A 15,380-nucleotide genomic window follows, 5' to 3' on the forward strand; every position below is an offset into this window, starting at 1 on the left:
GATTAGACAGCCCCATAAAACAAAACGAGACTAATTGGGCACAACAGTCCAGGGACAAGAACTAGAAGGCAGAAGGGGACAGGAAAGGTGGTAATAGGGAACCCAAGGTTGAGAAGGGACAGTGTTGACATGTCATGGGGTTGTTAACCATTGTCATAAAACAATATGTGTACTGTTTCATGAGAAGCTATTTGTCCTGTAAACCTTCATCTAAAGTACAATTTAAAAAACAAGACACTAAGATTAAACTTAAAAAAAAATTATGTTTCAGTTTAAGATTTATAAAAGCAATAATATATAAACAACATCTTGTTCTTGTAGTTTAGGCCTAGGATAATTTCTCTTACTTACTAATTTCTAGCTCTTCATGCATTCATACTCTTTGACTTCAACATGGCATCCCATTTCCATCACGAGCTGGTTTTGTTCACCATTGGTTGTACTTGGTTTAGGAAAATACCTACCTTAAATGAAGTTTTCATGAAATAGTTTCATCCCAGTAACATTAAATCCATTGGACAGAAAAAAAAAACTTGAAATTGAAGTCAGCAACATGTAAAAAATATTGGTATAGCACGCTTACAAAAATAACGCACAGAGGGGTTTGTGTGATTTGCCAGAATCATATAACACGTGCATTATTTGCATAAAAGTATGGTAATATTGTTAAGATGTGAATTCTACCCAAAGCAATCTACAGATTCAACAAATCCCTATCAAAATCCCAACAGCTTTCTTTGCAAAAATGAAAAAGCCAATCCTTAAATGCATATGGAAATGCAAGCGCCCCAGATAGCCAATGCAATCTTGAAAAGGAAGAATAAAGTAGGAAGACATATGCTTACCAATTTCAAAACTTAACTACAAAGCTGTTTTTGTTGTTAGTTGACACTGAGTTGATTCCAACTCATGATGACCTCATATGATAGAGTAAAACTGCTCCATAGGGTTTTCTTGGCTATAATCTTAACAGAAGCAGATCACCAGGCCTTTTCTCCCACAGTACTGCTGGGTGGGTTCAAACTGCCAACCCTTCGGTAAGCAGCCAAGTGCAAACTGTTGTGCCACCTAGAGACATTACTACAAAGCTATAGTAATCAAAAGAGTCTGGTACTGGTATAAGGGCAGACATCTAGACCAACAGAATAGAACTGAGAGTCCAGAAATAAACCCATACATCTATGGTCAACTAATTTCAGCAAGGGCGTCAAATCCATTGTCTTCTAAGAGAAAAGAACAGACTCTTCAACAAGTAGTCTTGGGAAAACTGGATTTCCACATGCAAAAGAATGAAGTGGGACTCATATCTCACAACATATACAAAAATTAATTCAAAATGGATCAACGACCTAAATTTAAGAGCTAATACCACAAAACTCTTAGAAGAAAATAGGGATAAGTCTTCAGGACTTTGTATTTGGGAATAGATTCTTAGCTACAATACCAAAATCACAAACAACAAAAGAAAAAAACGGATAAATTGGACTTCATCAAAATGAAAAACTTTTGTGCATCAAAGGACACTATTAAGAAAGTGAAAAGACAACTAAAAAACGAAAGGAAATTATAGAAATCATATATCTAATAAGGGCTTAATATCCAGAATATATTTTAAAAAACTACAACTCATTCTATAGAAGAATCTTGATCAAAAGGGAGAAAATACAGAACAGAATTTCAAATTTTCCTGGAATCCATACTTTCCAGTCATGGAGGCTGACAAACCCCCAAAACTACTGCCCTGAGATAATCTTTAAACCTTAAACCAAAACTATCCCCTAAAGTCTTCTTAAAACCAAACAATAGTTTAGCTTAATTAGTAAAGAATGTCTGCCTTGAGCATTGTGCTCTTTTAAGAATTATCTATATGGGATCAAACTGAAAACAGCAACTCAAAAGATGAGATGGGAAACTTAGGATGCAGCAAGCTTATGTTAATGAGGCAGGAACAATTCAAAAAAAGAGGGTGAGAATGGCTGCACAACTCAAAGAATGGAATCAAAGTCACTGAATTGTACATGCAGAAATTGTTGAACTGGTGTATATTCTGCTGTGTATATTCTCAACAACAATAATAAAATAAATAAAGGGAAGTTTACAATTAAAAAAAAAAACTACAACTCAACAACAAAAAGACAAACAACCCAACCAAAAAATAGGCAAAAGACTTGAATAGACATTTTACAAAAGATAAACAAATGGCCAACAAGCACCTGAAAAGACGCTCCGCATCATTAGTCATTAGGGAAATGCAAATCAAACCCACCAGATACCACTTCGTACCCGCTAGGATGGCTATTATCAGATAACAAGTGTTGATGGGGATGTGGAGAAATTGGAACCCTCGTGCATTGCTGATGGAAATATAAAATAGTGCAGCCACTGTTGAAAACAGTTTGGCAGTTCCTCAAAAAGTGAAACATAGAATTACCACACAGCCCAGTAATTCCACTCCTAGGTATACACTCAGAAGATTTGAAAGCATGAACACAAACAGATACGTGCACACCAATGTCCAGGCACACAATGTCACCAGTCAGTGGAAATGGACTCTGGCAGATCTATTAACTGAGGCCTGCCCCTCTTCCTGCCTGACCCTGGAGGACTTTAAACTTCCAGTTGGGAAAATACATCCTACTGGGGGCTATGACTACCAAGTGATCAGCCCACCAAAGCAGGAGGAGCCATTATGTATTGCCCCCAAACTAGCACTGCACAAAGGACACCAAGGATCTGAAACTGGGTTCGAGTAAGTGATATCTGGTCTTACCATCCTGCAGCCCTGGGCCCCCATGTGGCCTCTGGCCTCACCTACTTTTTATTATTAAAGCCCTAGGTCTAGAAAATAAAAAACGTGAGATGGATACCACACCTCCAAATCCACAACCCTGCCCATCACTGCTCAGCCCTTCTAGACCCTCCTCAATTCCTTGAATGAAAAGAAGACCTGGAACTGCCACATGCCCAAAGAGCCACCTGCCAGTACCCATCAGAAACGGGGGGAGAAGGGGGTAGGACACGAGAGAAGAAGAAACAGGCAAAACAGGGATACAGTATCCCAATTCAGACGCTATCTCCTTCCAGAAGCCTCTCCCGGGTCTTCTCCAGGGGTCCTGTCCTGCAGAATGAAAGGCTCACTCCTCTCATTTCCCACTGCCCCTGGTGACCCCTCAGAAATTACAATCCTTCTGCCTGACTGGCTCTAGGGTAGTCTTCCCCCATAAAGCATGAGCAACAAGGACGTGGGGAGCCTCATTCATTCATTCAACAAGTATTTCATGAGCAGCTTCCATGTGTCAGACTTCAGCAATACAAAAATAAAAAAGGCAAACCTCACAGTCAACCACAGCACATGTATTCCAGTAGGGGAGACAGACAATACACCGCAGAGGGGACAGCAAGCGGTGCATGCCGGGTATGGCAAAAGAGCAAGGAGGCCAGAGTGTGTGGAGGAAGACGAGAGCCAAGAGGCAACAGGGAGCCAGGTCATGCAGGGCCTTGAGGTAAAGTCTCTGGATTGCACTCTGAGTTTGTTTTTGAAAGGTTCTGAGGAGAGCAGTAACAATATCTGACTTCAGTCTTAAAACTACCATCTGCTGTCCTGTGGAGAACTGGCTATGAGGCAGCAAAGGTGGAAGCAGGGAAAGGAGCCGTGATGAAGGAGGTTTGGCTCAGGGTAGAAAAAGTGAAAGAGGTGATGGATGGTTGGATTCCAGATATGTTTTGACTGACAACCAAGCCCATTGCTGTGGAGTCAATTCCAACTCATGGCAACTTCATGTGTTACAGAGCAGAACTGCTCCATAGGGTTTTCTTGGCTTTATGGAAGTAGATCGCCAGGTCTTTCTTCCACAGTGCCGCTGGGTGGGTTAAAACTGCCAACCCTTAGGTTAGTAGTCCAACACACTTTGCACCACCCAGGATCTCTGACTGACAGCAGTGTTTATGAATTCACCGTCGTTTGGTACGTAGAGTGTAAGAGAAAGAGGGACGGAGGATGACTGCAAGGTTTTTACCCTGAGCACCCAGAGATGGGGATGGCTGTGGGAGGGGCTGATTTTCAGAGGAAAGATCAAGAGTCTGGTCTTGAATATGTAAGGTGTGAGATACCTATTAGACATTCCAGGGAAAACACAGAAGTCCGAAGTTCCGGAAATAGATCTGCAGTGGAGATTTAAGTCAAAATACAGGCGGTATGAGAGCTAAGCGACAGCATCCCCAAGGAGTGAACGCGCCCAGCAGAGAATAAACGTCGCAGGATGAAGCTCTGGGACATTCCAAACAACCTACACATATGAGAAAGGAGAGGGAACCCGGGACTACGAGAAAGCTAAAGGGTCTCCACTGTCTCATGGGAGAGGGGGGCCGGCCTCCATGGACTACGGGGAGAGAGGGAGGTTGCTCTGGGGTTCCCTAAATCAGCACGGGAAGAGCCCCTGAAAGCCCTTCTGCCCCGAGGGCCCCGCGGACCTAGGAGAGGGAGTAGGAGAAATTCGGTAACACCCCCGCACCCAGACATCAGGACCCTGAAGACCTTACTCCGTCTGCACCGCCCTCCCCCACCCAAACGCCCCAGCGGCCCCGCGTCTCCCCGGCCCCGCCCCGCTCCGTTCGCACCCACGTAGCGGTTGCACGTGGCCGCCTCGGCTCCACGCCCCCCCACGCCCTGCGAGCAACAGCTCCTGGTCCCTGCGGCCCCGCCCCACTCCGCTCGCACTCACGTAGCGGTTGCACATGGCCACGGCGAGATTGCGCAAGTGCGGCGTGGCCCCTACCCACAGGAAAAGCGAGTCCGTCAGCCGCATGACGTGAAAGTGGACGAGTTGCTCCCACAGCCTCGCGCTGAAGTTGTGCAAGGAGACGTCTCCGCCTGTGACGGCCAGCGGCCCCTCCATGCCCGCAAGCGCCGCCGCCACGAGTCTAGCCACAAGGCCGCGAGCGCTGCGAGGCCAAGAGCTCTTTTACTTCCGGGTTTCCGGGCGGGGCGGGGCGGGGCGGCTCCCAGCAGGGTTTCCTGGACCGGATGCTATGGCCAGCTTCTTCCGGTCGGGCCCGGGGTCTCACGGTTTTGCCTCGCCTCGGGCAGGTTTCTGGCCGGGCTCTTCTGGCACGCTGGCATGTTGTTGGACGAGCCGTGCCTCTGCCGGGAAAGCTTCTCATCGAGGTCCAGGGTTTCCAACAGAACCTGCTCTTCCTTGTTCCCTCCACCTCCAGCTGTCCTTATTGCTGTTTATGAGCAACAAATGTGCTGAAGCCAGCCATAACCTCTTCGCGGGTCATGAAGCGTCGCCCTTAAGAGACAATCACTTTCTATATTAAGTTGGTTAAGAGAGTATGCATGGTAAAGCATACAGGGCCCATTTTGTCAGATTGTGTTAAGACTCACTGTTGAGGTTTAAGTCAGAACTATCAGTTCTGCTTTTTAAATTGAAATTTAAGAGGATAAGTATTTTTATAGTTTTGTTTTATTTGCTAATTATCAATGGTAAAACAATATAGTTAATTCCCAGGTGAATATTTTTAACAGTTTTATTAAGGTGTAATTGACATACCGTAACTGCACATATTTAAAGTGTATAATTGAAATTTTGACACTTGTATAACCTGTGAGACCATTGCTTCAGTCAAGATAGTGAACATGCCTATCACCCCCAAAGGTTTCTTCAAATGCCTTGGTAATCTCCCGTTCTACCTCATTCCACCATCTCCATTCTGTCACTACAGATTAGGATGTATTTTCTAGCGTTTTATATAAATGAAATCCAATAGGATGTAATATTTTTTCTCTGGTTTCTTTCACTCAGCATAATTATGTTGAGGTTCATCCATGTTGGTGTGTGTATCAATAGTTCATTCCTTATGTTGCTGAGTAGTTTGACTACATATGGTTTATCCCTTCACTTGTCCATGTTTACTTAGGTTTCCAGTTTTTTGGATATTACAGTAAAGCTGCTATGAACATACGTGTACAAGTAAGCCTTTGTATGGACATATGCTTTCCTTTTCATAGGTAAATACCTACAAGTAAAATGGCTGGATCATATGGTTGGTAGGTGCATGTTTAACTTTTTAAGAAACCGCCAAACTGTTTTCCATCATGATTGTACCATTTTATATTCCTACCAGCAGTGCTTGCAAGTTCCAGTTCCTCACATTCTTACCAAACAGTGACGACCATACCAACTACTTAGTATGGTCAGCCTTTGTAATTTTTGCCATTCTAATAGGTGTCTAGTATTATCTTGTGCTTTGCATTTCATGAATGACTAATGAACTTTAATTCATACCTTGCACCATACACCAAAATTAAAATGGACCACAGACCTAAATATAAAACCTAAAACTGTAAAACTTCTAGAAGGAAAAGGGAGAAAATCTTCGTGACATTGGATTATGTGAAGATTTTTTTAGATGCAACACCAGAAGTGTGATCCATAAAAGAACAAACTCATAAACTGGACTTCATCAAAATTAAAAACGTCTACTCTTCAAAAGGCACTGTTAAGAGAATGAAAAGACAAACCACAGTCTGGGAGAAAATCTTTGCAAAACATATATGTGATAAAGGATTTGTATCCAGAATATACAAAGAGCTCCCAAAACTCAATAATGAGAACACAAACATTCTATTTAAAAATGGGCAAAAGATTTTAACACCACCTCACCAAAGAAGATGTACAGATAACAAGCACATGAAAAGATGCTCAATGTCGTTAGTCATTCAGGTCAACATTTATTCCCCCTCAGAACCTGGCACTGCTAAGACTGGGAGATATAAATAGGAATAAGATCTGTGTTCATCTGCTCATACTACATGTGCTGAGGGCTTATTATATGCCACTCACTGCTTGCTTTATCTAAAGAGATTCTGATTCAGGATGGTATACTGAGAACGTGCTGGTATATTCTCTCCTCTCCCTCTGGTTTAAATCTATTAATATGATAGAAATGAATTAAAACAAAATCCTGAACAAGAAGAGAACGGGCAGAGGACAACAGTGGACATGGGATCCCGGCACATTTCTGGAAGATAGAAAGTGGATATAATCTCTTCTAATGAAACAGGTGGCAGAGGCAGCTACAGAGGAATATGCCAGAGGACAGATATAAGGGAGGCAGCCAGCCCACCTGGCAGAGCCCAGAGGGGCCCCAGGCTTGGAACCCAGAGCAGCAATGGAGGGCAGCGATGAGAAGTGGGACAGAAAATAGGGAGATTAAAGGTTATAATGGAACAGATCTTATTTTACTTGGATCCACAATCAATGCCCATGGAAGCAGCAGTCAAGAAATCAAACGATGTATTGCATTGGGAAAATCTGCTGCAAAAGACCTATTTAAAGTGTTAAAAAGCAGAGATGTCACTTCAAGGACTAAGGTGCACCTGACCCAAGCCATGGTGTTTTCAGTCGCCTCTTGTACATGCAATGAATGGACAATGAATAAGGAAGATCAAAGCAGAACTGACGTCTTTGAATTATGGTGTTGGCAAAAAATATTGAATATACCATGGACTGCCAAAAGAACGAACAAATCTGTCTTGGAAGAAGTACAGCCTAAATGCTCCTTAGAGGCAGGGATTGTGAGAGTTTGTCTCACGTACTTTGGACGTGTTATAAGGAAGGATCAGTCCCTGAAGAAGGACATCATGCTTGGTAAAGTAGAGGGTCAGCGAAAAAGAGGAAGACTCTGAACGAGATGGATTGACACAGTGGCTGCAGTGATGGACTCAAGCATAGCAACGATTGTGAGGACAGCACAGGACCGGGCAGTGTTTCGTTTTGTGTACATTGGGTCGCTATGAGTCGGAACCAACTAGACAGCACCTGACAACAACAGCAATGGAACAGATGGTCCCACCTGCACCTAAACTCCTCTTTCAAGGCCTCTAACACTTTACCCCCCTAGAAAACAAACACAGGTTTTAAAATTGAGAGTTTATCTCTAAAGAATCTTAAAGACCTGTTCAGGAAAACTAAGGCAACTAGTTAGCACCCTGTGGCTTCTCTGCCCCCACCCCACCTGCATCTCCCAGCAGAGACTTGCTCCTCTCTGCTCCAGCAGCTTGCTCTGAGCTCTGCTAGGGAAACCACATGCCCCAGCGGCAGGGGCCCAACCAGCCATGCTCCCAACCTCAGTGCCCCTTAAACACTGCTCTGAAGTCCCTGGATAGCATCCTCTCTCATTCCCCTTGGTGACTGTTCTTTCCCAAGTGCTAACCAAGTCCAAGCCCAAGTTCAGCAGATGGTGCTGTTTCTGATTTTACAAAGAAATTATAAAGTTTATCAGACTTCCCCATCTCCTTGTCCTTCTACTCAAACAATTATCTGCATCTGTCCTCATTCTTACGTCCTTCCTCTTGTCAAAGGTTAATCCACCCACCTGTGGTCACCGTCTCCTTACCCTCAGGAACCTCACTCCTTCAGCCATGGTGGTGTCTCTAAAGACTGCAGTGAGCTCTGGATGGGCTGCCTAGATCCCTTCAAGAAAGGACTTATCCCAGCTGCTGGAAGTGCTGTTAGCTATCGCCTCCTTCAGAGTCTGTACCAGCTGCAGAGAGAGCGGAGCGGCCTTACCCAAGGCCTCTCCCTTCCCAGGGCAGCCCACAACCAATGACGGATGGAGGCAGGAGCATAAAGGCCAGGCCCCTCAGTCCAGTGCAGGACAATGCTGCCAGGCCACATTAGCTCCAGAGTGCCCAGGAGCCTGTGGTTCTGCATTACCACTTCATTTCTCCCTCTGCCCAATCTTTCTTCCCTCACCACCACGCCAGGGTTGATCCCAAGTACACTCTTGAATAAACATGCTACAAGTGTACACAGTAATGTTTGCCCCAGCCCCTCCACAAAGGGACCAATGACCACTTAGCTAACAGTACAGTAGGCAAGAGGCATACCCAAACATTCCAAGGACTGTCGGACTGTTGGACGTGGGGTGCCTTAGGCTGTTATCTAGAGAAGCAAAACAGTAAAGCATATAAACATATATAAAGAGAGATTTATATTAAGGAAATGTCATGTATTTGTAGAGGCTGGAACATCCCAAGTTCGTGGATTAGCCTGGGGGCTTCTCCTGATACACATAGCTGCAGGGGCTGGCGAACCCCAGATCGGCAAGTCAGACAGCAGGGCTCTGGCTCACAGGCTGTGAAAACCAACAAATCCCAGCATTGGCAGGCAAGACAATCTCTTCTGAGATATAAAAGAGAGAAGTGAGCAGAGAGACACGGGGACCTCATACCACCAAGAAACAAGAGCCAGGAGAAAAGTGCGTCCCTGAGCTGAGAAGCTCCTCAACCGGGGAAGATTGATGACAAGGACCTTCCCCCAGAGCTGACAGAGAGAGAAGGCCTTCCCCAGGAGCTGGCACACTGATTTTGGACTTCTGGCCTACTAAACTGTGAGAGAATAAATTTCTGTTTGTTGAAGGCATCCACTTGTGGTATTTCTGTTATACTAGCGCTAGATACCTAAGAATTTGGTAAGCTGCTAGCTCAAGTCCTAAGAACCGGAGGTCAGATGAACAGGAGCCAGCTGCAGGATCCAGTGCGAGCAAATGCCCACCAGCCTTGCCATAAAGTTCACCTATATTGGATCCAGGCCACACCCCCAAGGAAACACCCTTTTAACAGATTGGCTACTCACAGCAGATCCCATCATGGAGATGATCACATTATATCAGATCTCATCATGGAAGTGATTACATTATTATACCACTGCCAAACTACATCATAACTGCCAAACCACTGAGAATCATGGCCCAGCCAAGTTGACACACAACCCTAATGATCACAGGGGGCCAGGGCCAGAGTTGAAATAGAGATCTGGGACCTGAAGCCTCATCATAATCCTCATGCGAGAGTAGAGCATACAGGAACCAGGTAATAAATGGTATCCTGGCCAGGGTCCGACCACTGTGGGCCCACTGGGTCTGCAGACCCATCTGGGGTCATTTCCCTGGTCCCTGAGTGTATAATTGTCACAGACATACTTGGAAGTTGGCACAACCCACACATTAGGTCCTTGCAGTGGTGTCACTAAGGAGGTGGGAGGGAGGGGTGCGGATAGCACTAGGTGATACCATCAAAGCGGGTAAGGGCCCGAGCACAGCCTCCAGGCACATGGCGCCACCACCATCTTCAGAGCAGCGAGGAGTTTTCAGACTCACAGGGACCAGAATGTCACCGGGAGGAGGGGAAGGCAGGAAGGCGGGGAAGTGGGGAGGGGGCGTGAGAGTGCACTCAGGGGTGTGCTGGGAGCAATGGGGGGCCCTGGCCCACTCCCCTTCCCCCACCCCTCTCCTGGGTGGAAGGGGTGGGTGATGGGTTTCTAGCACGTGGTGTTTTTGTTGCGGGGGCAGAAGGGGAGGGTGACACCATGACTGAAACCAGCTCTGGATGTCACCAACCCTAGTGACACCACTGGGTCCTTGGCCTGTGGGTAAAGGCAATCATAATGGGAAAACTAAAGGGAAGCCTATGAAACTGCTCCTCCCCCAGCCAAGAGAGTAAAGAAAAAAGAATTACATCCTAGGAGGATGGTGGAAATTAGTGCCATCCTTAAAGAAGACTACATGAGTCAGGGAGCCCAGCGGTGGGGGCAGGAGTGGTTCTACCTACAATCACGCCAATGAATCCACACTTCTGGACTGCAGGATTAGAGGTCCTGTTTCCCAAAGGGAGAACACTTCCGCCAGAGGACACAGCAAGGGCCTCACTAAGCAATAATTGATGATTGTCTCCTGGGCGCTTTAGAGTCCTTGCGTTGCCATCCTCCAGGGGTAATTCACCCTGATCATTGGAAGGGGATAGGGCTGTTGTCACCTAAGGGAGACAAGGAGGGAAATGTTTGGCACCCAGGTGATGTACTTGGATGCCATTTGGTACTGCCTTGCCCAAACATGATAGTCAGTGGGCAAAGCAGCACCTCCAGCCTGAAAAGGGCGTGGGGACCAGACTCCCCTTCCGGAAAAGAACTGTTGCCCAGTTGCTGGGAGTGCTGTCAGCTTGCAGCCTTCAGGTGGCAGCCCTGTTAGGGATTACTTCAGCTACAGAGAAGTGCCTTGTCCAAGGGCCCTTCCTGGGGTGGCTCTTTGATGGAGGCAAAGAAATAAAGGCCTGGCCATTTCAGCCCAGTACAGTCAACTCGGACAGCTGTTTTAGCACACCATGGGATCAAGTTGGCTTTTGAATTTGCATCTCAACTTTCCTTCTCCTTCTACTGTATCCTGCTTCTCCCCCTCCATTCCGCAGACTGTTGCTGTTATTAGTTGCCTTGGAGTTGCCTCTGACTCATGGAGACCCCACGTAGTACAAAAAGAAGCATTGCCTGGTGCTGTCCCATCTTCTTGATAATTGATATGCTTGAGTCCATTGTGGCAGCTGTCATGCATTTTGAGTGCCTTCCAACCTAGGGGGCTCATCTTCCAGCACTATATTGGACAAGTATTCTGTTGTGATCCACAGGTTTTCATTGGCTAATTTTTGGTAGTAGATCACCAGGCCTTTCTTCCTAGTCTGTCTTAATCTGAAAGCTCCACTGAAACCTGTCTACCATGGGTGACCCTGTTTGTATTTGAAATAATGGTGGCATAGCTTCCAACATCACAGCAACATGCAACCATCACAGTATGACAAACTGACAAAGACCGGTGGTGGATCCCAATGGTCAGAAACCGAAACCAAACTAAACCTGTTGCCGTCGAATCAATTCCGACTCGTAACGACCCTGTAGGACAGAGTTGAACTGCCCCAGAGGGTTTCCAAGGCTGTAATCTTTACGGAAGCTGACTGTCACATCTTTCTCCTGAAGAGCAGCTGGTGGTTTGAACCACCGACCTTTCAGTTAGCAGCTGAGCACTTTAACCACTGCACCACCAAGGCTCCTCTATCCCAAGGGTAGTCCCTAATAAACATGCAGATTCACTCTGTCTCTGAATTTGCTTTCTGGAGGACCCAGCCTAGGACAGCTCCTTCTGTGGCCTTTTCTCATCTCATTTTACACATCTCAGCAGTGTCATCATGGCCATGAGCTTGCTCACCACCTAATCTGAAGTGTACGTCTAAGCCAGCCTCACTTTTCCTAGAGCCACATGCACACCCAGCTGTACTGACCATCGCATCCTAACTGTTCACAGCGCCTGGACTCTCATCACTTTTTCTCCTGCTCTCCCTCCTGCCCCAAGCCTGCCTCTCCTGCCATATTCTGTAAGTTGGTGAATGTCATGGTTTGAATTATGTCCCCCCAAAAATGTGTGTATCAGTTTGGCTGGGCCAAGATTCTCAGAATTGTGTGGCTGTCCTCCATTTGTGATTATTATTTTATGTTAAAGAGGATTAGGGTGGGATTGTAACACCACCTTTACCCAGGTCACATCCAATGTAAAGGGGAGTTTCCCTGGGGTGTGGCCTGCACCACCTTTTATCTCTCAAGAGATAAAACGAAAGGGAAGCAAGCAGAGAGTTGGGGGACCTCATACCATCACGAAAGCAGTGCTGGGAGCAGACAGCATACTTTGGACCGGGGTCCCTGTGCAGAGAAGCTCCTAGTCCAGGGGAACACCGAAGAGAAGAAGGCCAACAGAGAAAAAAAGGCTTCCCCGGGAGCTGACGCCCTGGATTTGGACTTTTAGCCTACTTTGACTGTGAGGAAATAAACTTCTCTTCATTAAAACCATCCACTTGTGGTATTTCTTTTATAGCAGCACTAGATGACTAAGACAGTGAGTATGCCACTACTAACTTTGCTTCTTCACAAACCATAGCATAAAAACTTTCCTACGTTACTCCAAACAGTTCTGCCTCCCAGTAGCCCCCGCCCTCCTCTCCCCCACTCTTTCCACCTCCACTGCCACTGTCTAGTTCAGATCTTCCTCATCCTTTGTCAGGACTTCTGCTGTGGTATTTTTACTGGTTTCCCTGCTTCTCATTTCACTGGCTTACAATTGGTCTTCTTTACTATTACCAGAGAGATCTTTCTAACACAAAAATCTGACCATGTTGTTGCTAGCTGCCATCAAGTCAGCCCCTGACTCGTAGGAACCCCACGCCCAACTGAATGAAACACTGCCCAGTCCTGCGCCATCCCTATGAATTGCTTGTGGATCGGACCACAGGTGTGATCTCAGTTTTTTTTTTTTTTTTGCCTTTGACAATGGCTATCCTTGCTGCTTGCCAGTTTGGCCTTTCTCTATGCCCTAAAGTCCCAGATCCTTCATACCACCTCCTAGCTCCTGAGGATCACACCTGTGAAATGTTAATTAGGCCTGCTCTGAAAAGCCTCTCCACACTCACAGCCTTCCCAGGTCTCTGGTCCCTTTATCAAAAGGTATCAGCCAAGTGAGATATACTCAAGGTCATACTTTGGCTCTCATGGACTTGTTCTAATTTTCTTCAGCTTCAACTTGAACTTGCATATGAGCAATTGATGGTCTGTTCCACAGTCTGCCCCTGTCTCTTTCCACAGATGTAGTTGATTTGATTCCTGTGTATTCCATCTGGCAAGGTCCACGTGTATAGTCGCCGTTTATGTTGGTGAAAAAACGGTATTTGCAATGAAGAAGTCATTGGTCTTGCAAAATTCTATCATGCGATCTCTGGCATTGTTTCTATCACCAAGGCCATATATTCCAACTACTGATCCTTCTTCTTTGTTTCCAACTTTCACATTCCAATCACCAGTAATTATCAATGCATTCTGATTGTATGTTAGATCAATTTCAGACTGCAGAAGTTGGTAAAAAAATCTTCAGTTTCTTCATCTTTGGCATTAGTGGTTGGTGTGTAAATTTGAATAATAGTCATATTAACTGATCTTCCTTGTAGGCTTATAGATATTATCCTATCACTGACAGTGTTGTACTTCAGGACATATCGTGAAATGTTCTTTTTGACAATGAATGCAACACCATTCCTCTTCAAGTTGTCATTCCCAGCATAGTAGACCATATGATTATCTGATTCAAAATGGCCAATACCAGTCCATTTCAGCTCATTAATGCCTAGGATATTGATGTTTATGCATTCCATTTCATTTTTGACGATTTCTAATTTTCTAAGATTCATACTTTGTACATTCCACATTCTGATTATTAATGGATGTTTGCAGCTGTTTCTTCTCATTTTGAGTCGTGCCATATCAGCAAATGAAGGTCCCCAAAGCTTGACTCCATCCATGTCATTAAGGTCGACTCTACTTTGAGGAGGTAGCTCCTCCCCAGTCATCTTTTGAGTGACTTCCAACCTGAGGGGCTCACCTTCTGGCACTGGCTCACTGCTATTCATAAGGTTTTCACTGGCTAATTCTTTTCAGAAGTAGACTGCCAGGTCCTTCTTTAGTCTGTCTTAGTCTGGAAGCTCAGGTGAAACCTGTCTGCCATGGCTAACCCTGCCGATATTTGAATACCGGTGGCACAGCTTCCAGCAACACACAAGCCCCCACAGTATGACAGATTGCAAAAGATCTCTTTAAAGTGTTTAAAAAAGCAAACATGTCACCTTGAAGACTAAGGTGTGCCTGACCCAAGCCATGGTGTTTTCAGTTGCCTCCTGTGCATGCAAAAGCTGGACAACGAATAAGGAAGACCTAAGAAGAATTGACATGTTTGAATTATGTTGTTGGTGAAGAATATTGAATATACCATGGACAGCCAAAAGAATGAACAAATTTTGTGTTAGAAGAAATCAGCCCGAGTGCTCCTTAGAGGCAAGGATGGCAAGACTTCGTCTCACATACTTTGGACATGTCATCAAGAGGGATCAGTCACTGGAGAAGGACGTCATGCTTTGTAAAGTAGAGGGTCAGCAAAAAATAAGAAGACCCTCAACGAGATGATCAACATAGTGACTGCAACAGTGAGCTCAAGCATAGCAACAATTGTGAGGATGGCACAGGATCAGGCAGTGTTTCGTTCTGTTGTACATAGGGTCGCTGTAAGTCAGAACCGAATCGACAGCACCTAGGAACGACAACAACATCAGCCAGGTGTCCCGTTCCCCTCAGGCTTTTCTAGACTGGAGAAGTTGACTATCAGTGTTAATGATTGAGACTTGTACACTATGCCTTTCTTCTTAGATACCTTTTTTAAAAAACGTCTTTATCCCAAAGAGTGACTGAGGTAGGAATTCTAGTCACTGTGGTATGGCCAAAAAACAAACAAATTTGGCAGACGCATATATAGCTTGGCTGAAGTCTGGGTTGGAGTGTGAAAAAGCAGTATGGTTAGTGAGTTCCTGGAAGCCAGGGAGTGAAGAAGAGAGGAGGGTATAGAGTTGTTGAACATTAAAAGCTGGTGAATACAAGTCTTCTAGAGCAGTACTATTGACATTTTGGGCCGGAAATTCTTTGTTACGGGGGTGGGGAGTGTTCTGTGATTGTGTAATGTTA

The 15,380-nt window shown here is 45.4% G+C and overlaps 1 protein-coding gene across 1 annotated transcript in view; it reads right to left on the bottom strand.

Annotated features, from left to right (window-relative positions):
- The window catches only part of PSMG4 (proteasome assembly chaperone 4), a 16,074-nt gene extending 11,118 nt beyond the window's left edge, over positions 1–4,956 (bottom strand). The window contains exon 1 of the mRNA XM_004387561.2: positions 4,722–4,956. Coding sequence (XP_004387618.1) covers positions 4,722–4,895 — 174 coding nt within the window. The 5' untranslated portion in view covers positions 4,896–4,956. The remainder of the gene's footprint in view (positions 1–4,721) is intronic.
- Positions 4,957–15,380: the final 10,424 nt, after the last annotated feature.

The sequence above is a fragment of the Trichechus manatus genome, unplaced genomic scaffold (assembly GCF_000243295.1).
Source record: "Trichechus manatus latirostris isolate Lorelei unplaced genomic scaffold, TriManLat1.0 scaffold00188, whole genome shotgun sequence".
NCBI lineage: Eukaryota > Metazoa > Chordata > Mammalia > Sirenia > Trichechidae > Trichechus > Trichechus manatus.